General features: G+C 46.9%; 3 protein-coding genes across 6 annotated transcripts in view; 1 reads left to right on the top strand and 2 right to left on the bottom strand.

The window, feature by feature from the left end:
- The window catches only part of Fbxl13 (F-box and leucine rich repeat protein 13), a 159,401-nt gene extending 149,558 nt beyond the window's left edge, over positions 1–9,843 (bottom strand). Inside the window, exon 1 of the mRNA XM_050139741.1 lies at positions 9,733–9,843. Within this exon, the coding sequence (XP_049995698.1) occupies positions 9,733–9,807 (75 nt within the window). The 5' untranslated portion in view covers positions 9,808–9,843. The remainder of the gene's footprint in view (positions 1–9,732) is intronic.
- Positions 9,844–10,359: 516 nt separating this feature from the next.
- Positions 10,360–21,159, top strand: Armc10 (armadillo repeat containing 10). Its single transcript, XM_050139836.1, has 6 exons — positions 10,360–10,700; positions 11,678–11,826; positions 13,298–13,432; positions 14,166–14,342; positions 18,673–18,744; positions 19,473–21,159. The coding sequence occupies exons 1-6, from the start codon at positions 10,568–10,570 to the stop codon at positions 19,725–19,727; spliced, it is 921 nt and encodes a 306-aa protein (XP_049995793.1). The 5' UTR covers positions 10,360–10,567; the 3' UTR covers positions 19,728–21,159.
- Positions 21,160–22,920: 1,761 nt separating this feature from the next.
- The window catches only part of Napepld (N-acyl phosphatidylethanolamine phospholipase D), a 34,266-nt gene continuing 29,878 nt past the window's right edge, over positions 22,921–27,308 (bottom strand). For all 4 annotated transcript variants that reach the window (XM_050139826.1, XM_050139829.1, XM_050139827.1 and 1 more), the window contains one exon: positions 22,921–24,640. In XM_050139826.1, the coding sequence (XP_049995783.1) occupies positions 24,515–24,640 (126 nt within the window). In that variant the 3' untranslated portion in view covers positions 22,921–24,514. The remainder of the gene's footprint in view (positions 24,641–27,308) is intronic.

Below are 27,308 nucleotides of genomic sequence, written 5' to 3' on the forward strand. Positions count from 1 at the left end.
AAATATATACATTTTTATATACATATATAGGTGAATATATGGGTATTATGGAAAATATATACATTTTTATATACATATATAGGTGAATATATGGGTATTATGAAAAATGTGCACACGGGTAGGAAACAAATAACCTAATAGGTAATTAAGTTATTAATTTTTGTTATTAATAGATAATGCACTTTAAAGCATATCTGTAGAACTCAGGAAGCTGCTGCAGTATGATTTTCCCCTGGGCTATCCCTGTGAGAAAAACTTACCATTAAAAATAATATCAGTGAGGCACACGGAATTCCTGAACAGTTCTGCCCTTAGGCACACAGCCAACAGCCAACAGCTGAAAACCCACTCTTAAGTTGGGAGCAAGGCCCCCAGCCTCCAGGCCTGAGGCTGTATTGGTCTAAACTCCAAATCCCAGAACTCCAAATCCTCTCTGGGATGGGGTCAGGACCACTCCCACAGGGTATTTAAGTGAATTCCTAAAAGAGGACCACATGGTCACTTTTCCTTCCTCTTGGTGGTTGTGTTCAAGGCTTCACAGCTACCCCTCAGGGCCACCCGAGAGTGCAGGGATCCCACTAAACCTGGATATTTCTTAATTTGGCTTGCTTTGATTTGGCCTGATTGGGAATTTGCGTCGGCAGAGAGCTCGCATTAGGAAAAATTCCTAACACTCACTTTGTTCCTGAGTCCCTTTAGGGTTTACTGAGTATGTCTCAGAGGGAGGGAGATTTTCTTCCTTTCCCCAACCCAGAAGCCACTCTTGTTGGCTTTCTCCTGCTCCTTCACTTCGGAAACAAAATCTCCCAGACCCTGGAGTTACACCAAGCGTGTTCCCACCGTCGTGGGCCAAGTGCCATCAAACATAGATCTAGGGACTTAGCTGCTCTCCCAGTGTCCCTTCAATAAGCAGACAAAGAAAAAGAGAAATACAGGAAATGGGTTCTGACTGAACTCTGTATAATGGAACCCTCCCTTCACAACCCTCGACTCCCTCTTGCTGTGCAGTCGGCTAGCACCCCACTACAGGATAAAGGAAAAAGCCTCAGTTTAGACACAGGCCCCTCCCCCCTCCCCTCCTGTTGGAAAGAAGATAATAAATTCAAGAGACTGTGAGAACAGAGCAGGGTTTAAATCCACAATTCAGCAGAAAAGGACACCAACATAGACCAAAGGCCAGACCACCACCCAGTAGCAGCTTCTAAAATCCTCGGCTGTCCGCTATTCCCATGGGCAGGAGCAAACACCCTTCACAAACTGCAGAGACAGAGGAGGGCAGGAGACTGAACTGAGTTCTTAAAAGAAACACCACGCGGGACTCAAGTCTGTTTCCCAGCAACTTGCACGGCAGCTTAGAGCTGTGGGCATTTCCAGGTCCAGGGGAGCTACCCACTCATTCAGTCTTGGTGGGCATCAGACATGTACCTCTAGTTAGTTCCCAGGGAGCTAGCCCACTCTTACGACCGTGGTGGGCACCCGACATGCAGAAAGTGCATACACATTCAGGTAAAACACCCCCACACAGAAAAACAAATCTTTTTTTTTTTTCTTAAGAAAATGAACCATAACAACCTCTTAAACTACCCTGACTCAGACCCTCCCTGACCTCTCTCACGAGAAGCTTGGCTACTTGCAGACTAAATACCCAAGGCACTCTTGGTTCCCACCACAGCTGCAAGCTAGATTTTTAAAAGGTGGCTATTACCCAAAAAGCATCAAGGGACAGGGGCTGGATCCCTCCACTACATCCGCTTCCTGAACAGCTCTGCTGGAAGACCCATCTGTCCCTGGCGCTTTGATGTGTGGGGTCTACAGGGGTTCTGCTTCCCCCATTCTACAATCCATCCCCTCCTTCATAGCCTGTGTCTAGAAGACATTTGCATCGGAAGTATTTGGATGGCAACCTACTTCCTCTGCCACCTAGGGCTCTGCATTTTTAGCAAGCTCCTTGAGAAATTCCCAGGCACAGAAGTCTGAGAGTTAGTGGGGTTTAATTCTGTGGGGATTAAGAAAGTTGGGGATCAGGTTAAGAAATATCGGACATTGCATGTTGCTTTGTATTTCCGGGTTCTCCAGATCAAAAAACCGCTTTCCTAAAAGCAGAAACCTAGTCAGATAGAGAGGCTAAGTTTCTGAGATGGCAGTACAGGCATATGGAGCCAACGGAGTGGGATATTTACTTTTTGCAGAGAATTATGACTGTTCGTTTGCTCCTAATGGACAAGACAACACAACAAGGAGTTTAGAAGTTCATGGGTGGATGGCACACAGAAGCACGACCAGTGACTAAATAACTAGTTCTCCCTGTTTGCTTGTTTTAAAGTGCTAGGGATGGAAGCCAGGGCCTTAGACATCAGCAGGAAGGTCCGGGAGACAGCTCAGCCGACAGGTGCTACTCGCTGTACAAGAACAAGGGCTTCCTATTGCTTCCTGAAGAGGATAATGAGGCATGTGTGTCTTAGGACCCACGCGAGTCTTACATGTGAGAGACTCAGGAAAGCACAGCGTGCTGACGAGGAAAGATTGTGACGGATTGTACGCCAAGCTAAATGGAGGAAGCTAGAGCGGGAAAACGTGTTTGGCAAGGAAAGAGAGGGTCCTCGAGCAATGGTTCAGATGTATGGTAGTTAGCTGCCAGTATAGTTCTGGGTTGAGGGGGGCAGGGTAGAGACAGAGACAGACAAACTCGTGAGAACCAATCAGGGCTATCACATCAGATATCCAGAATGCACGGTGACTATGTTAACAGCCTCATCGTAGTATAAAAGCAACTGCTGGAAGAGTGTTGCAATGAAAGCAGCCCTCGGATGCTTGTGTGGCCAGAAGAGAGTAGAGCGTGTATGGGTGGGGAAGCCAGAAAAGCCAAGCCAGTAGGGCAGACCAAGTCACCAATAACCATAACCAAGGATGGATGCAGAAATCAGACAGGGTCACCCTGCAAAGACAAAGGAATTCTCCAGACCCAGTCAATCACTGTCTCTTTTATTTCTGCTGCAATAACAGAATGTCACGGACTGGACGAGTTACAAAGTTTCCTATGGCTTAGAGTCTGCAGCTGGAATGTCCAGGAGCGTGGAGCCAGCACTTAGTGAGGCCCTCGGTGCTGAGTCACACACAGCATGCCCCAGGCCAGAGGGGACTGGGGAAGCTGGCTTGGCTTGTATACCACCCTCTCCTGTGGTAACCCACTCCTTCCGGTGAGATCACCATCAGTCCACCTCTGAGGCTGATGGTCCCTGACCACAGCTGCTCCGACAAGCGCCGCTGCCTCTCCACAGAGCTCCACTGGGAGCCGACATTCTAACACGCGAGCCCTGTGGGGACACAAACCAGGGTCATTTGCTGTGAAAGCCTCGTCCTGGTGCTCCTTGTCCACGCCATGTGCTCGCCCTATAGAACTGGCTATCGGGAGAGCTCTTATCTATCCGGAAACGTTTTGTTCATCTATAAACACAGAAATACATCTTTTAAACAGACAATAGAACAAACAGTCCAGATGTCTGCACCCTCTGAAAAGAAAGAAAAGGAGGTTGCTTCAAAGAGAAAAGGCGCAGCTTGAGAATCAGAGTCCCAGAAAGTCCTTACTTCACAATAAAAAAAAAAAATCTGAACATTGTTCAAAACTTTCCTGCTCCTTCTCCAAGCCTCGGGAAACAAAGCAAAGTGCCCCCTCCCCCTGGAGACGTGGGGCACTGTGATGCTGCTTCCGGGTAGGTCTCATTCTGTAGTCCAATAGTGAGCATTTGAATGAATCAGCCACCTCTTGTCAACATTTGAACAGACACCACCCCCTTTTAACTTTAGAAGCTTTATCAATGCGAGTGTCCCAAGTGCTCTGTCCATGCAGGAGGAACCTTGGGAAGAAGGGAACACCCCTGGGAACCAGCATAAGAGGTCTTATCTATGCCAGAATCTACCTGTTATACAGCATGAGGAGCTCTCTCTGAGCCCGAGTCTACCTGTGTTATCCAGCTGGTTTGAAACTTACAGCATTGAGCGACCCTCCTGCCTCGGTCTCCCAAAGAACTAGGACTACAGGAACATCTCACGCCCAGTTCTGACCGGGCAGCTTTACAGAGGACTGCACAGACATAAGAGACCACGACGACCATTTGAACACCAGCACACCGTTCCCCCAGTGGAGGGATCATCGTCTGTGGCTACCCTTAGGTAAAGAGCCACCGCAGACATAAAGCATTGGCAGCGTTTTGCATCTTTAGTGTGGATTCATCTTAGAACGACCTCTGGAAACTGGGGCTGGCTGGACTAGGAACTCAGTAAAGATTTGCCCCCCACAGCTGAGAAGCTATAAACGCTTTACCCAAAGGCCCAGCAAACTAAGTCAGTGAAGCAGACCCTGCTCTCCCAAATCAGCAAGCTGTCCCTCACCACATACAAATTCCTGATTCCTGCATTCTTGGTAAATGTTTATTCTTTGTTCCAAAGCAGGGTTTTGGGAGGTTCCCCAGGCTGGTCTCCTGGGCTCAAGGAGCTTGAGAGAAAGTACAAACCACTGGGCCTCTCCTTTGCACCCCGTAAGACAAGCACCCAATAACAGGATCCATGTGGCTTCTAGATAAATGTGTTTTATAAATACAAACTGACAACTGAATCTTGAAAGAAATGTAGGCCATAAAAACTTTATCAAAAAAAAAAAATCAAGAAAAATTCAAGAGGCTCCAGTCGTGATTTGTAAGTGAAGCTCGCCCTCTGCTGGCCAGAGCCATCTTTGCAGGCTCCTATCGTTTCCCTAGCTACTAAACTGAAACCCAACCTCACCATTTGAAATGTAATTTCTTACTCTGATACAATTGCTATGTCTATTTGTTTAATAATTTTGTAGACAGTGTATCCATAATACACAGCTCATCTTTGGTCTCTCTGGAGCTGGCCTGTTTGCCAGGAGGTAACATACCTACCTCTCTATCAAGTAGAAACAGAAACACAGACGTATGTCTAATTTTTAAAATGTACCCAAATCCTTCTAAGAGGGCATGCATCATTGCATGGACTCCTATTTTAATAATTTCCTTAACATATGAATGCCTTCCAGGAGTACTTCCAAAGGACAGTCAGTGAGATGAGGTACAGTGTGTGCAGTGTCTGGATTCTGAGAGGAAAGATGACTGTGGTGAACCAGAAGAATCACATGGATTCATGCTTCCAAAACTTTCTTGTAGGTACAGCCCTCAAGTGTTGCCATTACATATTTTTTCTAATTTGGAGTTTCTAAAATACATAGTTCCTGGACCATAAAGTAATTTCTACACAGTAAACATTTTATTGCCCAGGTTTCTAAGTATCTATTTACTCCATCTATCTAAAATACAAAGCAAACACATGAATAGCTAGCTCTGGATTGAGGAGACAGCCGAGAGGATAAAGAATTTGCCTCGCAAGCTTGAGGGCCTGAGTTTGACTCCACAGGACCCATGTAAAGTCAGGCGAAGAGCACACATAGGTGAGTGGCCCTGGGATGCGGGGTGAAGGCATGAGAATCCCTGAAACTCACGGGCCAACAAGCCTGGCATCAAAGAACAAAGAAACCCTCTTTCAAAGAAGGTAGAAGGCAAGGACTGACCCTAAGCTTTCCACTCATGTACCACGACATGCTTGTGCCACCCCTCATACACACAAACAAACACAGCCAACACGTTTAAAATACTCAGCTCCAAGGTCTTTTAAAAAGGCTATTACTATATCTTACGTTAATCTCTTTTGTGTAGACAACACACTTAGATGGCAAGAGTAGATTCTACTGATGGGAAAGACTAGCTTGCTACAGGCATGATCACCTGCACAGAGAGAGAGAGAGAGAGAGAGACAGAGAGAGAGAGAGACAGAGACAGAGAGAGACAGAGACAGAGAGACAGAGAGACAGAGAGAGAGAGATTTCTTCCTGAAAGAATTATATTACTTTTTATTCACACGCTTTTAAACATTTATGTACTCATTGGTTGACTGACCATTTACCTACTATGTGTGTGCATGCTTGAACTCTGGCCTCCACATGAGTGCATGCATCCTAGTGCAAATTCAGGTATGACATCAGAGAGTAGTGAAATCCCACCAGAGAAAGAATCTGCTTTTGTGAACTGCCAAAACTAAGCACGCTTTCCCAGCTCCGGATAGAATGAGGACCAGAGTGTGTCCAGGCCCAGGATGCTCTGCCAGTAGGAAAAAGGCAAGCCAGACAACTTTGGGTGGTTGCGTGGAGCCGAAAGAATAAGAGGCGCCCACGTGTGGCCATTTGTTCAATGACAAGTATGTCTGGGTCTAGGGTGTTGGTGAAGGAGCCGGCACAGCCACCTCTAAGAGGATATTCATGGAAAGAGGGAGGAGCCTGTAGTCTAGCATCAAGCCAGCTTCATTGGCCTAGAATGACTGACCTCTTCAGTCTATAGAGAAGAAAGCGGGACTCTCCATGGTAAAAGAATGGATTGTAGGGGCCTGGAGAGATGGCTCAGTGGTTAAGAGCATTGCCTGCTCTTCCAAAGGTCCTGAGTTCAATTCCCAGCAACCACATGGTGGCTCACAACCATCTGTAATGAGGTCTGGTGCCCTCTTCTGGCCTGCAGACATACACACAGACAGAATATTGTATACATAATAAATAAATAAATAAATTTTAAAAAAGAATGGATTGTATAGAATGTCTACTGTTCCTTTTTACTTGATATCCAACAGAACAAATCACTTAATATGTCCAGAATTGAGAAAATATAATAATCAATGGAGGAGAAGAAACAACAGACACAGATTCAAAAATGATTCAGATATTGAAGAAACCAGTGTTTCTTTTGGTCTTCATTTTAGACAGGGTCTCTTGAAAATTTTCCTGTGCTTGCCTTGAACTCAATATGTAGCCTCAGGCTAAGCTAAAAGCAACCCTCCTGTCCTAGCTTCCTGAGTTCCGGGATTAGAGACTTGTTCCAGTAGGAGCCTGGCATGATAAGCTAAAAACGAACAGACCACCCAAAGAAGTTCTTTACTTCCAACCATTATCACCTGCCAGAGTAGGACTCAGCCATCGATAAGTTTAATGGAGGCCTGAGTCTCAGTAGTTTACCCTGGAGCCATACCTGGTTGTGGGAAGAACCACAAACTGAGATTACTGAGCACCTCCCAAGATCAAACTATCCAAAGAAGATGCCTAACGTTCCAACTACTGTAGATAGGATCACCTGCCAGCACCCTCACCAGGACACCCCTAGACAAATGTCAGCCAATCAGGGGTCCTGAACCTCAGAAATCCCTCACCCCACCTTTACTACTATAAAAACCCAACTCTAACTGAGCTCGGGGCTCTCTGTTTATTCCAATATGTTGGACACATGGAGAGACCAAGTTTGCAAAATTGCATAAAATAAAGGCTCTTTGCTTTTACATATGGGACTCGGTCTCCTTGTTGGTTTTTGGGAGACTTTGCGGATCTGGGCATAACAGTTCCATCATTTTTCCAAATAGTTATTTTATAAAATAACCATTAACATGTTAAAGAAATAGGAAATGATATCAAAATAAATGAAAAGATATTTTCATAATTTGAAAATATGGACTGCTGGGAGAGGGTTGATAGGTAGGGGAGAGGCAGGGAGGGGAGTAAAGAAAAATGTAGAGCTTAATAAAAATCAATAAAAAATGCAATGCATTGAAAGGAATCAATGGGCATTCCAGGACTGAAAAAATATATTATCCATAATTAAGATTTAATGTATTCAACAGATAGAATGGGACACAATATAAAACAAAATTAATAAAGTTAGCAATCCATTAAATTAATCTGAGAAAGAGCCAAGACTGCACCCAGACCAAAAAAAAAAAAAAAAAAACAGTTAACAGGACCAAGTTAAAACAGAGGACAAAGGTAAAATTTCATTATATTCTTAATTGAATTCCTATAAGAAAAGAGGGAAGAACTGGGTAGAAATAATAATATATTTAAGTGATTGGTTATAAAACTAACGAAAACTAAACATCAGTCAGCAGATTCAATAAACCAGGCAGGTTTTTGTTTTATTTGGGGTTTGGGGTTTACATATTTACAGGTGGCTTTTAAAGGAGCAGAAGTCCTGGAAAACTGAAAGAGAGAGAGAGAGAGAGAGAGAGAGAGAGAGAGAGAGAGAGAGATGGCAGAATGGAATCCACCTCTATGGTCTCTGAGGGAAAGGGAATGGGTAAGACCCAAGACTCCTACTGCACCTGCTTGATGCATGAGCAATGGTGAAAGCCTTCTCAGGATAAACTCTGGGGCCTGCCCCTATTTAACATGTTAACAAATACTTCAAATTTACCACCCGAGGGGGCTGGGGAGATGGCTCAGCGCTTAAGAGCACTGGCTGCTCTTCCAAAGGTCCTGAGTTCAATTCCCAGCAACCATATGGTGGCTCACAACCATCTGTAAAGAGATTTGGCGCCCTCTTCTGGCGTGCGGGCATACATGGAGGCAGAATGTTGTATACATAATAAATAAATCTTTAAAATAAAAATTACCACCCGAAAGGAAGGACTGTGCCGAACTGCTCTTTCCTCCCTTTGAGCCTCCGCTCTCCCCAAGAAGCTATCTGCTGGAAAATCCACTGCATCACCCACAACAAACGCCAACTATTTATTTACAGACAAAATAGAAGTTGCCAGACTTCCTCAGCTTCCTGCACGCAGGAGAATAAAACCTGGTATTCAGAGCCACACTGTACTCCGGAGGCTGGGCAGAATAGGGACCTGTGGTGACTGGGGTGCTAGAGAGGGAAGCCCTGCTCCTGCAGATCTGATCTGCTCTCGCGGCCAGAAGGGACCTACAGGACCACACAGGGAATATATGTTTTTCCCAGTGGTATCCTGATAAAGGCTGGAAGGACACTGGACTCACTTAGGGCTAGATGATGTCCTTCCAAACACCCCAGTGGAGGATGCCAAGGCCAGAGATTAGGCTGTGCTTGCATAAGGCCAAAAGGACGCACAGCCTTGAACGTCTGGTCTCTCCTCTCCCAGAGCCAAATAAATAAAACCACTCATAAATCCACCACACAACTGAGAAAAAAAGTTTACGTAGTTACTGAGAGGAAAAGAAACTTCAACGTTAGGTAATGTTAGAAAAAAGATGTATGTGGTGTATTATCAATACTTAAAGATGGAACTTTGAAAGCCACAAGAGAAAAAAAAAGGTATACATATAACCCCACTGTGAAGACACTTAAACTGAGCGCCTCTCCCTTCCAAAGCCACCATTGTCCGATCCGGGTGTGTTTTACTCTCTAGTGCAACACCGCTGTTTTCTCTTTTGATAAATCCAGTTTGCTTCATACAGATGTACCCTGAAACTGGTTTTTTTGCTGAAACCGGGACCCCAGGTCCTGCAGGTGGTGAGCTCTAAAAAGCTGTGTCGATGGCGGTGACTCTTCTTCCCTCCTGCTGGAAGCGGAGCTAGGCAACCTTGTTCTAGGCTCGCCGCCCACGTCTTGCTCAAGATGCTCTTTCTAACACCACTGTGCGTCTGTCACGCCTTCCCTTGCTCCGAGGATCCCAACCAGGGCCCTGTGCTCTCTCGCGCGGGCGAATGTCACTTTTTTCTCGCCTTTCTTCTCATTCCCACGCCTGCGTCAGCCATCCTCACCCTCCGGTCTTCTCTAACCTTTCCCTCCCAAATCCCGCTCCTTCCTCGAGGGCAGCCCTAGGAATCTCCTCGCCCCTCCCGGGCTCTCCCCGTGTCCTGTGTGTGAGAGATTCCAGTACCTCACAGATCTGAGGGATGTATTTGTCCCTGAAGTAGTTCCTCAGTTTAGGGGTGGCACAGCGCAGGGAAGACATGGCCGGAGGCCGGCCTGAGATGCCGCGGTAGGCTGAGCCGGCCGGCCGCGTCGGCGCGTTGCTCGGCAACCACGCGAGGGGGCGGGGAGCCGTGCAGTCCCCGCCAATCAGGAGACGGAAAAAAGAGAGCCTTATAGGGGAGGGGGCGGGGCAGAGTGCGAGGGGGCGGGGCAAGAAGGGGAGGGGCGTGTTGTAGCTGGGCGGGGCAGAATGCGAAGGGGCGGGGTGGGAAGGTCGTAGCTTGGCGGGACGGAGGGCGAAGGGGCGGGGCAGGAAGAGGAGGGGCGGGGCGGTCATAGCTGGGCGGGGCTAGAAGCCAGCCTCGCGTGGGGCGGTCTGGGTACGAGAAGGAGCTGCAACTGCGACCGCGGAGGGGGCGGGGCAGACTGAGAAGGGGCGGGGCGAGGAGGGGCGGGGCGAGTTGTAGCTGGGCGGGGCAGAGTGCGAGGGGGCGGGACGAGGATGGGCGCGGCGGCCACCGCTGGGCGGGGCAGAGTGAAAATGGGCGGGACTAATATGGAGGGGCGGGGCTAGAGGCGAGCCTAGCGCGTAGCGGTCCGGGTAGGGGAAGGAGCTGCAGCTACGACCGCGGCTCTGTGCAATCCGCCCTCCCGGTGCAAGGCTCTGCGGCGCCGGGTGGGTGGGCTTCCGAGTTTAGCAGTGCAACTTCCGGGAGGCGGAGTCTCAGCCCCGTTTCCTCTCTCCGGACCCGAGTTGGTCCCGGCATCCCCGTTCCCCACAGCTCGGCGGCTGCAGCAGCATGGGCGGCGCACGGGACGCGGGCTGGGTGGCGGCGGGGCTGGTCCTGGGCGCCGGCGCCTGCTACTGCATCTACTGGCTGACTCGGGGCCCGCGGCGAGCACGCCGCCGCCTGCGCCCCTCGCGGTCCGCAGGTGAGGCGATGGGCGGGCCACAGGCTCGGGGCTGCAGGGCCACTCCGAGCTGCGTGGGCCCGGGGTGCCCTGGGCGCTCACGGGTCCCTGTGTGCATGGGAGGACCTGGAGGAAGGCTGGAGGTTGCCTTGCGTGGGTCCGGAGCCGCTTCCCTGCCCCCACTTCTTTGTTTAAAATAAGGGCTGAAAACGTTGCCCCAAGTTTTCTGTTGTTTCCTCGGGCTTCACAGGAGAGAACTAAGGTTTCTCCAAGCCATGTAGGCTGCCTATTACTTTAAAATTTGTACTGGGCCTTTGTGTTACCAAAGAGATGTCCCTGGCTGCGAGTATGTCACTGCGGGGCCTCAGGCCTAGGCTGAAACTAAGCGTGTAGCCCTGGGAAAAAGGGATCCCTGTGGTGCAATTCTGCTGGCACCTGCCCTGGGGAGGAACCTTGAAGCCATCCTCAGCATCCTGTAACTCGGACTTGTAGGTTCAGTCCTATGGTGATTGGGACATTGTCCAACAATTTGCTACGCATTCTAAAGGGGTCTTTTAGGTCCGGAAAACAATTTGAAATCTGCCGACCAAAAAAACCTACCTTCCTCAGAGGTAGAGAAATGTAATTTTTAAAATTTATTTATTATGTATACAATATTTCGTCTGTGTGTATGCCTGCAGGCCAGAAAAAGGCACCAGACCTCATTACAGATGGTTGTGAGCCACCATGTGGTTGCTGGGAATTGAACTCAGGACCTTTGGAAAAGCAGGCAATGCTCTTAATCGCTGAGCCATCTCTCCAGCCCCGAAATGTAATTTTTTTTTATTAAGTAACTATTAAAACATTTTACCGGCACCATTACATGTAATCTGCTAATGCCATTCTAAAGGCAGAATTCTCACCTCTGTGTGGGCATATGCAAATTAAGTTGCCCTTAAAAAGCAGAACACCTCATTGATGACTTTTAATGATCTTCATGTGGCTTTCTTCTTACGCAGAAGACTTAACCGATGGTCCCTATGATGAGGTCCTAAATGCTGAACAACTTGAGAAACTTCTATACCTGCTGGAGGCAACCGATGATCCTATCATTGTTGAGAAAGCCTTGGTCACCCTGGGCAATAATGCAGCCTTCTCAACCAATCAAGTAAGTCTCCTCTTTCCCACTGCAGTTGTGGTTCTGGGCGGTTAACTCTCGGTGTGTCTGTATCCTCACTTACGCTCACAACGTTATCGGCTTTTTTTTTTCTTCATAAAAATCACACCCAAATAATGAAATTACAGGAAGTAATCTCAGAGAAGCTGGATATCAGCATCGCTGTAAGAGCTGGGTAATAGCATCGTAATAGTTCCTAGCCAACAAAAAGCAGAGTTTGCATAAAATAGTAAAAGCACCTTACATTTAAGTATGTGTTTTCATTGGATAACCGACCTCGCTAGAGTGGTCTGTTGTAGGTGATCGATCCCTCAGCCAGCGATAACCACCAAGGTAGTGTAAATGGCTAAGACTATAGAGTTTAATGTGAAGGCTTTCTCCTTTCCCCCTCAGGGAACAAGTAAAAACAATTTGGGTTTTTTTTTTTTTCAACAATGCTTTTGTTAACATTGTCATCTGTACAGATTTATTTTGAGCTAAAAAAAGAATTTTGAATGTTTTGCCATTAAAAAGTGATACACATTTGAGGAAATAGGCATTTAAGGTCATTGTGCAACCTATACATGTATCAATATACAAACTGCTCCATTTATATATATATATATATATATATATATATATATATATATATATATATATATATTCTGTGTGTGTCAGTTAGAGTAAAGGGAGATAGATAAATAAAGTGCACTGGCCACATGGAAAACCAGGCATGGTGCCACACACTTGTAATCCTGGCACTGGGGAAGCAATGACAGGGAGTCCATGGAGCTCACGTTCTTCTCCGGGTCCCAGAAAGCCACACCAGTGATATTCACGGCATACAGAGGGGCTTCCCACATCACTACCCCCAACCGATCCCAAAGACCCAGATAATAAACTTGTTTCTCAACCAATAAACATAGTTACTTTTGACTTCTGTGTTTACTGCTTTCAGCAAGGGATACACATGCTTTATCCTGGTTTAGGGGCAAAAATGTATATAACTTACGACTGTAGCTGTGCGTTAGTTCAGGTTGTAAAACTAACAAACTATTCCATGGGAAATCCAAGGCAAGGTTGGTAGTTACATTATTCTCAGGTAAAACAAACAGTTTGAGTACACAGTAGGCTAGCAGACTTAAGTGACTTCAAGGTTTATTATTAACTTTGGCTATGAGGCCCAGCAAAAATTCCAGTCTTGGAATATAAGAGATATTTCAGAATATTGCATCTCCACACTTGTTGAGTCCCAGCCAATGAAAAAAAGTCTCAAAAAAAAAAAAGTGAATGACATTTTGAGGAATGGCCCACGCACACTCACATAAAGACAGTTTCTGAACAGGAAGATTTGTATATGGATATACAAATATACAAATAACATTTCTCTAAAGTGATTCATTTTAGTTGCATTTCTGTGTGCGTGAAGTTCAGCAAAAGGTTGCATATTGAAGTTATGGTCTATTTTTTCCCTCTCTCTTAGGCCATTATTCGGGAGTTGGGTGGTATCCCAATCGTTGCAAACAAAATCAACTCTCTGAACCAGAGTATTAAGGAGAAAGCATTAAATGCACTAAATAACCTGAGTGTGAATGTTGAGAATCAAGTCAAGATAAAGGTAAGTTGTCTGAAATAAAAATGCATGGGGTTGTCTACACAAAAGAGGAAGTAATTAGTGGGCAGTGAGGACACTGTGACAGTGTGAGTGACTCCTCAGCTCAGACCTCCAGTGCCCTGTGAGGACAGTCACAGCGTGAGGGACTCCTCAGCTCAGACCTCCTGTGCCCTGTGAGTGGCTGTCAGCTCAGATCTCCAGTGCACCTGTTCGTCCTGCCTACCCTCACATCAGCTGCAGAAGCCGATACTTACCTTAGAGGATGGAGAAAGCTGGCTTACACGTGTAATGTAAAACTTGAACATGTGACCTCTGGGGACACATTTGGAGTCTCACAAACATTAGTACAGGTGTTGGGCGGTCAGTTGATCGTTTCTTAGAGCAAGTGTTGACAGCACTCAGATTTAGTGATTTTTCCCGTCTGGAAACTCATGCATGATATTGAATACTGCCAGTGCTTCATGGCTTTTTGCAGTGGTGAATAGTATAGAAACTCACATACCTGCATCTCCAGAAATACGGAAGTTAATTTTGCTCTGCTTGCTTTTGATTCTCAGCACAGCGCCCGGTCATTAACAAAGGCAGCTTAGCTAGAATGGTCACCAGAGTCAGAGGACCTGACATAAATGTCCCCTGTTCCGAAGATCCAGTTCTTGAGCTCGGCTCTGCCCTGCAGAAAAGCAGCATTCAGGTCCTGGAGAGCCGGAGGTGCTCAGTCTCTCTCTCCTGCCTGCAGGTGTATGTCCAGCGAGTCTGCGAGGATGTCTTTGCAGACCCCCTGAACTCTGCCGTGCAGCTGGCCGGGCTGAGGCTGCTCACGAACATGACTGTCACCAACAACTACCAGCATCTGCTCAGCAGCTACATCACCGGCCTGCTCCACCTGCTGCTTACCGGGAACGGAAGCACCAAGGTAGGGAGCGCAGCGGTCGGTCCTGTGGGCCGGAGAGCCGCTGGCCAATCTCAGGAGACTGCATTTCCCGTCCACGTGCGGTGCCGCAAACTTCTTATCCCAACACTTGGGTGCGGAGGCAGGCGGAGCTCTGGGAGGGCTGCCTAGTCTACATTATGAGTTGGGGGGGGGGGGAAAGATTGGGATCCCAGACTGTGTATTTCATCCCTGAGAGGTTCCCCTAAAAAGATAGTGGTGCCTTTAATCTCAGCACTCCAGAATGAGACAGGTGTATCTGTGTGGATTAATGGCCAACCTGACCTGTAGAGCAAATTCTCACAGGCAGGGCCACATAAAGAAACCCCGTATCCAAAAGAAAAAGTGTAGTCCGCTCAGTGTTTATGAAAGTCCTCCTCATAGACGCCCAAGAAAGCCTTTTGTCTCCTCGCCCAGAGTCGCAGATCGTGTGAAGCCCTTGTGCTGTGTCTTGGGCAATCATTTGATCCTCTGAGAATCAGGAAAATCATGTTCTGGGACCCCTGTCGTCCTTTAACTAGAAACAGGAACCGAGTAAAGGACTCTGAGAAATAGTGACGTCAGCTGCAGCTCCTACCTCAGTGCTGACAGCTTTTTAAATCAGCAAACAAAGTAATGGGTTTTATTGCCTGTTTTTATGTATGGTTTTTGTTACTCCTTGTCTTAGGGTTCCTATCGCTGTGAAGAGACACCATGGCCACTACAACTCTTATCAAAAAGAAAACACTTAATTGGGGTGGCTCTCTTACAGTTCAGAGGTTCAGTCTGTCATCATGTTGGGGAGCATGCAGACATGGTGCTGGCCACATCTTGATCAGAAGGCAGCAGGAAGTGGACTCACACTCCCAGAGCCCACCCCCTTAATGACACACTTCCTCCAACAAGGCCACGCCTCCTAGTAGTGCTACTCCCTGAGATCATGGGGCCAGTTACTTTCAAACTACCACACTCCACTCCCTGGCCCCCATAAGCTTTTAATATCATAGTGCAAAATGCGTTTATTGCAACTTCCAAAGTCTTCGTTGTCTAGTACAGTCTCAACAGTGTTTAAAAGTATGGAGTTGAAAGTCTCTTCTGGGATTCGTGAAGTCTCTTAACTGTAATTCCCTATAAAATCAAAATCAAAAAACAGATCACACACTTCCAACACATAATGCACAGGATGTACTTTACCATCCCTAAACACGGGGACGGGAGCACAGTGAGGGAAGTCAGACCGAAAACCAGCCGGGGAATCCCATATTCTGTCTCCATGTCTGCCGGTCTCTAACTGTTCAGCTGTGTTGACTGCGGCACACACCTCTCTGGCGCTGGCTCCACTCCCTTGTTCCAGCTCTCCTTGGTGGGTATCCCAGGACTAAGGCATCTCCAGCATCTTGGGGGCTCCAGGACTTCAACCTTACAGTTTCACACAGTGGCCTCTCTTGGCCTCCGTTAGTTTCAAGGGCAACTAACACAGCCCCTTCTGTTAACTCCAGAACGACGTGGCCCAAACTGCCGAGTTCTGCTGCTCACAGGGGCTGAACATGGCCCCTTGTTCAGTTACATCTTCACCAGCTTTCTGTCCTTCACCACCTAAGCTTGGCTGTCGTGAAACAGGCTGGCCTCAGACTCAGAGATCCGCCAGCCTCTGCCTCCTCAGTGCTGGGATTGAAGGTGTGCGCCACCACACCTGGCTCCAGGCTTCTTTAGCTCCTCTTCACAGCTGAAAACTTAACTGGGTAGGATCCTGCCCTGAGGTCACCACTCCCTTTATCCCATTTTTTTTTAATCTGGGATCTCCTTTAACACAGGATTTAGCTCCATTCTGCTTCCTGATGCCCCTTTTCTCAGTCCGCACGTTTTCTGTTTTCAGTTGCTCCTTTTTATTATAAGTCTTAATAACCACACAACCGGGTCTGCTGTACTCGGCTGTTTTGAGAGTTCCTCTACCTATGGAATTAATTCAAAATTCTTCACCTTAGCCTCAGGCAAACTGTTCAGACAAGCCACCGTCTTCACCAAAATATCACAGGACCAATCTCTAGGCAATATCTTAACCTCCTGAGGTGGCCCCCACAGTCCATGGTATCCATCACCCCCAGCAGCACCGTCTTCTATGCTGCTAGGTCCCTAAGCAGTGCATAAAGCTTCCTGCCCCTTTCCAAACCCAGATGAGTATCTGAGGTCAATTCGGGGTTACCAGGGTATAATTACAGAAGAGCCGCACTGTAGCCCAGGGTTTCTGAGGTGTTACGTGTGGGTGGTCCCAGACACGCACAGGCGTTCAGAATTAAACCCTGGGCAGTACTGCTGCAGCCCCAGCCTGTCTCCCGCCCGGGAAAGCGCCTTCCCTCTGTGCTGTGACTGCTGTGTGAACAAAACCTCTCCCTTGACTGTCTCTGTGGCTTCTTTACCCGGAACCCAGGAGGAACTCTTAGTTCAAAGCCAAGCTCTGGACCTGTGTATTGTCTATCTGTCTCAGATCTAGCCAGTAAAATTTACCACTTTGTGAGAGACGACTCACATAGGTTTTTTTGTTTTGTTTAGGGGGGGTTGTTTGTTTGGTTCTTTTTTGTGGGTTTTTTTTTTTTTTCCATTGCATTGCCAAGAATTTTTCTAGGGTAGAAAATTAAAGTTTTGATGGGAACCTGGTCATCATGGCATTGTTTCTCCATAAAAGCTGAGTATGAGCGTGGCGTTCTAGCTGGAAAATGCGTCTTGGCATAGCCGTCCATTTGTACGTGCCGGTCATGGATGTTCCCTCGGTAGGTGTCCAGCAGAGGGACTTTCACAGGTCTGTTTAGTTAGTAGTGGAATTCCCACTGCGCTCCGTGATCTGTGCTTGCGCCCTGACTCACAGCAAAGACAGATACTGTAAGGTGCTGCCTGTACTGACCAGAGAGCCAGCAGCCTAAAGTCCTGGGTCGCCACAAGGTGGCGTAGGGGGCAAGAGAGGAAAAGAGCGGAACTTGAAACTGTAGTGAATGAATGTGTTTAACCTGTAGAGGGCAGCACGGCTCCTCTCGGGCTCTGATTTTGCATTCATTTTACAAATTTTTAATTTGGGGGGTGGAAAGGTTTGTTTTCAGAGACAGGGTTTCTCTGTGTAGCCCTGGCTGTCCTGGAACCTGCTCTGTGGAGCCGGCTGGCCTTGAACTCACACAGATCCACCTGCCTCTGCCTCCCGACACTGAGACTAAAGACACACACCTCCATACCCACATGGTCAAACTGAGGTTAAGCAAAGTTTATCACCTTCTCCTTATAAACACCTCCACATGTGATCACAGGAATTGTAGGCATACAGCGCACTGGAAACTTCCTTTTTCTTTGTTTCCCTGTATTTGGAATGTTCTCGGGCTAAGGGAGACCTTAGGGATCCCAAGTTGGATCCCACCGCCCTCTCCCCAGAGTCCCAAAGTCAGTGTGTGCTGCCTGTCTAACAAGTTAGGAAAAGCACATCTAGGTTCCTTCCTGGATCTGGTGAAAGTAGATTTGTTCTTTCCTGGTTTTAGTGCCCTCCTCCTCACTTTAATTTCAATGGTCTTGTAGAAAGTGTGGATCCATGTTTTTCAAAGAGACATTCTGAGGCTGGAGAGATGGCTCAGCACTTAGGAGCGTGTGTTGCTCTTGCAGAGGTCTCAGTACCAAGCACCCACACAACCATTGCTAACTCCAGAGGCTCCATTGCCCCCTTCTGACCTCTGCAGGTACTGCACACACATGGTGCATATACATACCGTCAACCATTTATGCACATAAAACAAGTCTAAGGATTTTTAAAACATTCTATTTAATTTCTGACTTTTCAAAAATACATAATAAGAATGCTAGCATTTAAATTAGCCTTTAGACCACTTTCATATTGTTTCCTAATTAAATGATCATAAAGTATTTTTCACATTTTAAAAAGATAACCTCCAACAGTTCTGGATTCAGGTGAGGACCCAGTCTCAATGTCTGAGGTGAAGTGCGATCACAGACACCACTGACCTCTGCCTCTGACCTCCTCATGCACACACATGTGTATATGTGTGCACACAAGCACAGATTCGGAAAGAAAGGAGGTGACTGAACACATACCAGACTTACAGTATTGGGAGACATTTGCTGAGCTCTTCCTGCCTCCCCAGCAACTAAAACAGAAGTGAGGTAGCTGCTCTCAAAGAGGTGCCAAGGGTCAGAGGATCCGAGTGGAGACTTCACAGAAAGAGTTGCATCCAGGCTTGGAGGTGCAGACGGGAGTTTGTGGGGTGTCGAGGAGCTAGAAGACAGCACCCTAGGAAGAGGGTTGTACTTGCTGATCCAGTAAACCCAGCCTTCTCGCCGGCAGGTCCAGGTGTTGAAGCTGCTTTTGAATTTGTCTGAGAACCCAGATATGACAGAGGGGCTGCTGAGTGCCCAGGTGAGTAGATCGCCTGCCCAGTTTGTGCATGGACACACACACAGAGATTGGACGGATGGAGCTAGGAAGGTCTGCCCAGAAACCCTCACACTATGGGGTTGGTTTACCGTTCCTCCTATATATTAATTTGTGTTTACTGAAACAAGCATATTTTACTTTTTAAAACTATCTTTAAAAACCCTCTGCAACAACACTGACTTTTCCATCGCTGCTCCATTTGCAGTCCACAGTATCCTTGCGTCTGTAAATCTGGTCTGGTTTGCGCACATCTGCCTCAGCATTTGCTGAGACAACAGTGTCGAGCCGCCCACCCGAGTGTGCTCGATGCTGGGCAGAGCGCACAGACCAGCAAGTACACAGTGCTCGTCCTCATGGAACTCAAACCTGTAACCAACGAGCAGTCACTGCGAAAGCAGGGCCGTCCACTCAGCCCTGGTCCTGGACTGTGGGGGTGGTGGTACTGGCTGCACTGAGGAGTGCTTACAGAAACTGCATGGATCCTACAATGATTGGATTTTCAAATGTCTGCTCTCTGGAGTCCCAAAGAAATCTTACCTTTTGTCTAGCAAGCACAACCTCATTTCATGTGTGACAGGGGTCTAGAACCTAGGTGCAAGGGTGTTAGTGAGTTAGCAGCTGGGGCTGCCTGCCCCAGACCAGACTTCTAAATGGAAACTAGTCAGTGCTATTTTACAATACAAAATGATACTCAGTGTTTCCTCTTTCAGGTGGATGCTTCCTTTCTTTCCCTGTATGATGGCCGAATAACAAGTGAGATTCTTGTCCGGGCTCTCACGCTGTTTCAGAACCTAAACAACTGCCTCGGGGTGGAAGGCTGCTCGGCTGCTCAGCCGCCCTTCGCCAAAGGCTCGTTGTTTTCCCTGCTGTATGGAGAAGACTGTGCCCAGAAGATGAGGGCGTTAGCTCATCACCACGATGCGGATGTGAAAGAGAAGGCTTTGGCAATACTGCCGAAATTCTGACTGGTTGCTCCTACTGTTTCTCTCTCTCCCTCTCTGTCTCTCTCTGTGTGTGTTTTGTTTTTCAAGACAGGGTCTCTCTGTGTAACAGCCCTGACTGTCTTGGAACTCGCTCTGTAGACCAGGCTGGACTCTTAACTCACAGAGATCCACCTGCCTCTGTCTCCCTGAGTGCTGAATGTGAAAGGTGTGCGCCACCACCGCCCGACTGCTCCTACTTCTTCTATGAGTGATACAGTCTTACGTCAGCATGCAAGGACTTACCGTCTGCTTCCACCTTTCTTTAAAAGGATGGTTTCAGCTGATGGAGTTAAACAATAGAAGTCGCCTTTTGTTTCTAACACAGTTCAGGGTGAACAGCTGTAATCCAACATGACTTTCAAATTTTGAATTTTTTTTTTTTTGAGACAGGCTTTCTCTGTGTAGCCGTGACTCTCTTGGATCTCATAGACCAGGCTGGCCTCAAATCCACAGAGATCTCCTGCCTCTGCTTCCCGAGTGCTGGGACTAAAGGCATGTGCCACTACAGCCTGGCAAAATTTTGAATTTTGGAATAGTTGAGATTTGGGGCAGTTTGGGGATTGGGCAGGATCTACAGGCGACATCTACAAATACTTAAGTCGGGAACAGTCAGGATGGGAGTCACTTCTGGGGCAGAGGTTTAGTTGGGTTCATGGATTATTTTGCTCTTCAGGTTTATTTTGGATAATTTTACTGTTATCAAGTGAGATTGAACTAGAGATATTTACTGGGATATTTGATGGCTCCCCCACATCGAATCAGTGTCCTTTCTCTGTATAGTCCTGGCCCCTGGAAGTGATTGGCAGTTGCTCACGAGGCAGCCTGAGGTGCTGAGTGGAGATCAGAACTGCCAGAGGGCTCTGGGCCTCGGTGACCCCCAAGCCCCGCTCCACCTGCCCCCTCCCCCTACCGCTTGCAGGCCCCTCATCAACAGAGCTTCCCCTCCTTTCGGGTCAGTCAAACTGTATTTCCTTCTCCAGGGAGCATGTTCTTAGCACTCACCCCAGTAAGGATGTGTCCGATGCTGGAGAGCAATCCAGGTTTCCACCCCCAGGCAGCTGGCTCAACCAGGATGGGCCTGGGAGAGTGACTAGAGTCTATAGAAATACACCCTGAAATGATGTTTTTAAAAGCTGTTGTAAAACAATGTACTGTGGTCCTGTGTGTTTTGTAACAATGAGAAATGCATTTATACATAGAACATTTCTAGAATGATGTGTAAAACGTGTGATCATGGGACTGGGCGGGGGGCACATTGGATTTTTCTGTGTGTGCCCATTTCTACTGTTTGAATTTTTTACTGAGCCTAAATTATATAATAATTTTTAATAAAAAGGAAAATGCAAAGATGTACAAAATTTCTTTACTTGACTAAAATTATAATATGTAACTTTTCTAAATTTTTTCAAACTTATTTGTGAGCGTTTTGCCTGCATGTATGTATGGGCACAAGGTCAAAAGGCATTAGAACTCTAATAGACGGCTGTAGCTACCATATGGATGCTGGGACCTGAACCCAGGTCCTTCTAGCCACTGAGCCATTACTCTGAGCCCTATAGACATTGTCAGCTGTCTTTTCAGGTGGTTAATATCGCAGGAGGTGTAAGTTTGATGTCTTTGAGTTCAGCCAGGTTCTTCCATATGTGGGGCCCTTGTGCCCTTGTGCGTGGTGGCACTGAGTGTGCAAGCTGAAGCTCTGTGTGTGTGTGTGTGTGTGTGTGTGTGTGTAAGAGAGCGCACGAGCGCTTTAGGGGTGCTTCAGAATACACCCGTAAAGACTAGCGTGATTCAAGAGGCACAAATCCTTGAACTGAAAGCTGTATCCTCAGGATGGATAGACATCAGCTTGGAAGACGCTTTAGAACAGGGACGTGTTGGCGTTAAGGCGAGACTAGAAGCCTGCAGTGTGCTGGAGTGGTAGCGCTAAGCCGTGGCTTGCCGCAGACACAACATTGAAGGTATTCTCCACAAGGCACATTTCTTCATAACGGTTTGAAAATCCGCCTATTTACTGAAAATAGATGTCGGAAGGTTGTGCAGAGGCTTTCACAATGAGGGGTCTGGAAGCTCCTCGCCACCCTTCTCTGCCAGTCTGACGCGCCATACTTGCCGGCAGCTGGCTGGTCTGGTCCTGGAGTGTCCGGCTAGAGCGGGGTTCCACAGGTACCCGGGAAGAGCATCCGGTGAAGCATACCAGTAGGTCTCTCTTCTGTGGGTCATAACGTGCCCGCGAAGGACACACCCTCAGTGATGATGCTCATCAAGAAGGGCTATGAAACTGATCTTGTGATAGATTAGAGACAGTATTCACAATGTATATTAGACTGGAAAAAGAGAATGGGTTTTTCAAAATTTATTTTCACTTTACACAATTCATCCTTTGAAATGCATTAGAAAAATAAAATGAAGATAGGGGATTTTGATGTACTTCACAATGCATGGGACTCAGTTAAGCAGAGGAAGCCTGGAAAAGGAGGCAGGCCCAGTTCAGGGGACTAGAACTCAGCCTCAGACAGACTGGACACGGACAGCAATGTCAAGGCCCATTCGTGAGGAAAGACTTAACAAGTTTATGAGTTGCTTTGGGAGTAAGAATTTTCAGTATGACTAGGAACACTGTCCCCCGAGCCTGGGGACCACAGCCTATGTCCAGGTGGAGCACTGTCAGCCTGGGGACCACAGCCTATGTCCAGGTGGAGCACTGTCAGCCTGGGGACCACAGCCTATGTCCGGGTGGGGGTGTAGATCCCGAGCCTGGGACCACAGCCTATGTCTAGGTGGAGCACTGTCCCCGGAGCCTGGGACCACAGCCTACCGTCCAGGTGGAGCACTATCCTCCAAGGCTGGGGACCTCAGCCTATGTCCAGGTGGAGCACTGTCAGCCTGGGGACCTCAGCCTATGTCCAGGTGGAGCACTGTCAGCCTGGGGACCACAGCCTATGTCCAGGTGGATCCCTGTCCCCCGAGGCTGGGACCACAACCTATGTCCAGCTGTCCCCCGAGGCTGGGACCACAGACTGTGTCCCATTCAATCCAGTTGCAGTGAGGAGATTGCTACTGAGCTGATTCTAAATAGAATCTTGTGCTTTAGTGCCTCCAAGGCACGTTCACGATACACACGGTATTACAGTGCACATTTCCCCTGGACTGATAAAAACATTTCATACAAAAATACTAAACTCTGATGATCATTTATTTATATTGGCTACTACTCACTAAAGTTAGTCTCCAGTTGGTGGTTGCAATGAGATCAACGCATTACCCAAAACATTGCTATGGCTCTTTCTGCCATGCCTGTCTGTATCAGACAGTTTTCTCTGCAGATTTCTAAAGTGCGGTCTATCATCCTCCCCTCTGGAGGTTAACATCATCCTCTTGCCGTACGTGGTGAGGTCGGGTCTGAATTCAAGTCACTTGTTTCGGGGAAATGTTCCGATGAGAGAGGCCAAGGTGTGGCATGCATATACCCATACAAACACATCAAAGTATTGAGTACTCCCTATGTAATATTTTATATAGAGAGGAAACCTACTGTGTTTTGTGCCAAGAAAGTTGATTTCACGGGTCTGAGTCAGAAGCAGAACTCGTCCTCACTAACATGTGGGCAGCCCACTTCCTGACCGTTCACAACACACTGTGGATGCAGAGGCACACTGGCCAAAGACTCCAAAATCTTAAAAATCTACTGTTATCTCACAATGGCTTACTAAAAGATACAGTTGTGCTTACAGGTCATTTAATATAAAAACATATAACACGCCCAAGTCATGTAAAGCATACTTATAAATCTTATTGTTATATTTGGGGTTAGAGCTCAGAGAACAGGAAAAAGTATGTGTGTGTATGTGTGTGTTGTATGTATGTGTATAAAGTGGAAATGAAGAAAATAAAATTTAATTCCAAGTGCATGACGTATTCACATTTAGGATGTGTGAAATACTTCGCTGTGGTTCCGGTGTGCCTTGCAGAGTGTCTGACTGAAATTTAAACTCCCCTACATCTCAGACCTACACTGTTCCCTTCGCCCGTCAGCGTTGACCTGGGGTGCATCTGTGTAGGTGCTGCCTTGAGATGCTCACGGGTGCACAGGAATGTGAGCACCCGACACAAGGAGCTTCTTTCCACTGTAGAATGATCATTTAGCCCCAACACCTACATTCTTAACACCTGGCACGGAAGCTAATGTTTCCTCCTGAGACAGGGTCTTCCTGGTAGCTCTGGCTGGCCTTGAACTTGTGACCCATCTGCCTCATTCCCCCCCCCCCCCCTAGTGCTGGGACTGTAGATGTGCGTCACCAAGGCCAGAAGCTCATCCTGACAGTGCAATCTGAAGGCTCACTTTGCATGTGGAAGTCACGATTATCATTTTATCATATGAATATAGGAAAGGGCTGTGTGTCTGAACAGTCTAGGTAGGTAGGCAAGCTCCACTCTTCTTGAGAAAGCCCTGAATCACAGAAAAAGAAAGGAAACTTTAATGTCATTTTTCACAACCTTAGAAATTCTACTACACTAAAATGTAGTGTTTTGCTAAAAAAATAATATATTGCGATGTTTGTGTCATTGGTATTTCTTTAAGTCTATAACAGACAGTTCCTTGAATGACCCTCCCTGGACTCTCACAGTTTCTGTGAGTCTTGGCAGTTGGCAAGTTAGGATGCAAAACAAAACACACACTTGCGGAAGTTGTTTCCACGTGAAAAATGGCGTAATATTAGCGAGTTCTTAGTCTTCTCATTTGTTTTCCTGAGAGTCCCATTTCATGTCTCTTAGAAAGCTTTATCATCAGTATTCAAGTATCTTGACTCTCCGTGCTTCAGGACAAAGAAGTCTTCAATCTTAAGTCCATATCTCTCTAGAGCTTCCTTCAGTTTCACGGGAGGCTCTAAGTAGTGCTGGAGGGACAGGGAGGAGAAGGAAGACTTACAATACAAATCCTTGAGAGCTATTCCAGATAAGCATTCAATGAGTTTAAAACACCGGGAGTTCCTTTAAATGAACCATTAGCAAATATGTCTTCTTCCACAATGGAAGTCACTAATTACAAAGCCACTGTCTACTATGAGAAAGATAATTGTCTGTATACATCCAAATGTCTGTGTATGCGCTGTGGTGTCTCCTTACATCACACAAAATCCGATCCAGATCTTACATAATACAATTGCAGTTTGGCTGGAGTCAATACCAAGAAATGATACTAGAAGACTGCATGACAGTGCGTGTAAGCATGAGGGACTCTATCTGTGTTTGTATGGGCAAGATGGCTGAAGAAGGCTGTCACCCTAAAGGTTCCCTTGTCAGAGGATGAGAACAGAAAACACAGTGCAGTCCAACTCCTGATTGCCTCAGTGCTCCCTTAGCACCGTAAGAACACCCTTAGTGCTCCCTTAGCACATATGAACATCCTCAGTGCTCCCTTAGCACCGTAAGACAAGCTCATCCTCAGTGCTCCCTTAGCACCCTAAGAACATCCTCAGTGCTCCCTTAGCACCGTAAGAACATCCTTAGTGCTCCCTTAGCACTGTAAGAGCAGTACACCCTCAGTGCTCCCTTAGCACTGTAAGAACATCCTCAGTGCTCTCTTAGCACCATAAGAACAGCACAAGGCACACTCCAGAATGTTCTTGCGCACTTGAATAAGCTCTTAAACATTCAAACTGGATGGGCAAGATGGCTTCATGAGCAAAGATACTTTGACACCAAATGTAAGGTAAAGGAAGTGCCTTGCACCTCAGAGGGGTGTGGCTATGAAGCTCCCAGCAGATACTGGGAGGATGTGCTGTGGGATAAGGCTCTTGTACACTGTAAAGATCTGTCACTTGGATTTGTTTAATAAAACACTGACTGGCCACTGGCCAGGCAGGAAGTATAGGTGGGACAACTAGACTAGAATTCTGGGAAGGGGAAAGGCTCAGTCTGCAGTCACCACCCAGACACAGAGGAAGCAAGATGAGAATGCTGCACTGAGAAAAGGTACCAAGCCACATGGATAAACACAGATAAGAAGTACGGGTTAATTTAAGTCATATGAGCTAGTTAATAATAAACCTGAGCTAATAGGCCAAACAGTTTATAAGTTTATAATATAAGCCTCTGTATGTTTCCTTGGGACTGAATGGCTGTGGGACCAGGTGGGACAGAAACTTCCGTCTACAGGATTAATTAAGAATCAATACAAAATTCTCAGAAGTTTTCATTCATTGACCACATTTCATAAGGGTAACAGTTATGCCAGAAGTTTGTGATTAATAATTGTAGAAAACACAATGGTGCTGTTGCACTTTCTGAACACCTTTGCTTCCTTCCTTGGTGGCTGGGAACACAGCCTTGGTAACCATAGCAATCTAAGGGCTTAGAAGGAAGGCAAAGTGTTTGATTTGCATCAAGGTCTAGTTGGCTGAATTGAAAGGTATCTCCTTAGAGACTTTGCTTCCAACTCCAGCAGGGCCCCTGCCAGTGTCCAGGTGAGAAGGAATTTCTTTTTCTGAGTTGGGTTAGCTACTCAACCTTTCCTGTATCTCTAGGGGTAAAGGTATAAACAGTTAATTTCCTGGGCTATGATCTTATGTTAATTGAAACCAAGGTGAAGGGTAAATACAGAATATTAGTAGCCTGTTAGGGCAGAGCAAAGGAATCTGCTGCTAGAGAATTCAGGGCCACCCAGGCCTGTTTGTCAGTGAGAGCAGACAAACTCTCTGCTCAGTGCCTCCTGCCTAGGGTTCCTTTCTTGTCAATGAACCCTGTCAATCAGGATATTTGTGGGGGACTAGATTTACGTAGATCTGACGATGATAACAAAGGTTTGGCTGAGTGACTGCTTCACACCAGGGCTTCATGGTGTGGGATAAGCTATCCGGTTGCTGGTACAGGAAAAGTCAGGCTATCTCAACGAATGATTTATACATTGCTGGGATGTTATGGAAGGGAGAAGCATCATGATTTCACGAGAGTTCTACAGAATCGACAGTGACTATGAGAAGTTCAAGCGTTCCCAAAGCTCCGCAGTCGGGTTCTCCATATGGAGTATATATACACATACACTTCCCGTGGAGCTGTACTTTGCTGTATAGTCTGTGGGCTCCAGCACATACATACAGAACTTCAGGGTGCTGCCACGTTACAGACATCTGCATCCTGCTTATATCACAATGAGCAGCTATTTCCAGTGCTTATACGAACACCAAATATTTAGAAACTATGGACTAGGCACATCTGAAGATCCCATAGACTTCCATGCTTTCGTGTCGGCGGAGAAAACTGGTAACTATAAAACAGTCGAAGAAAAGAGGAGTTTATGGAGAGCCTCGGAAAGAAACAAAGATGGAGGCCCGGCATAAACAAACCTCCCTTAGGGGTTTTATTCTGTTTGAGATGCTCAAGTGGCCACCTATGCTGCCGTCTTCCTGCTGACACCTCCTGGAGCAAGCGAGCGCAATTCTCGGAGGGTTTAGTGATGCAGTGGTTTGAACAGGAACGGCCCCCACAGACTCACAAGTTTAAATACATGGCCTATTAGGGGTGTGGCCTGTTGAAGTAGGTGTGGTTTTGTTGGAGGAAGTACGT

The sequence above is a fragment of the Alexandromys fortis genome, unplaced genomic scaffold (genome assembly GCF_014885135.2).
Source record: "Alexandromys fortis isolate MF-2015 unplaced genomic scaffold, M_Fortis_MF-2015_v1.1 scaffold_38, whole genome shotgun sequence".
Classification (NCBI taxonomy): domain Eukaryota; kingdom Metazoa; phylum Chordata; class Mammalia; order Rodentia; family Cricetidae; genus Alexandromys; species Alexandromys fortis.

Bases quoted from the DNA above. Each gene is read 5' to 3' on its own strand.
- Armc10 (XM_050139836.1), top strand. From the start codon at position 10,568: ATGGGCGGCGCACGGGACGCGGGCTGGGTGGCGGCGGGGCTGGTCCTG. The intron at 10,701-11,677 runs GTGAGGCGATGG...CTTCTTACGCAG, and splicing joins GCGCCCCTCGCGGTCCGCAG to AAGACTTAACCGATGGTCCC. The intron at 14,343-18,672 runs GTAGGGAGCGCA...TCTCGCCGGCAG, and splicing joins CCGGGAACGGAAGCACCAAG to GTCCAGGTGTTGAAGCTGCT.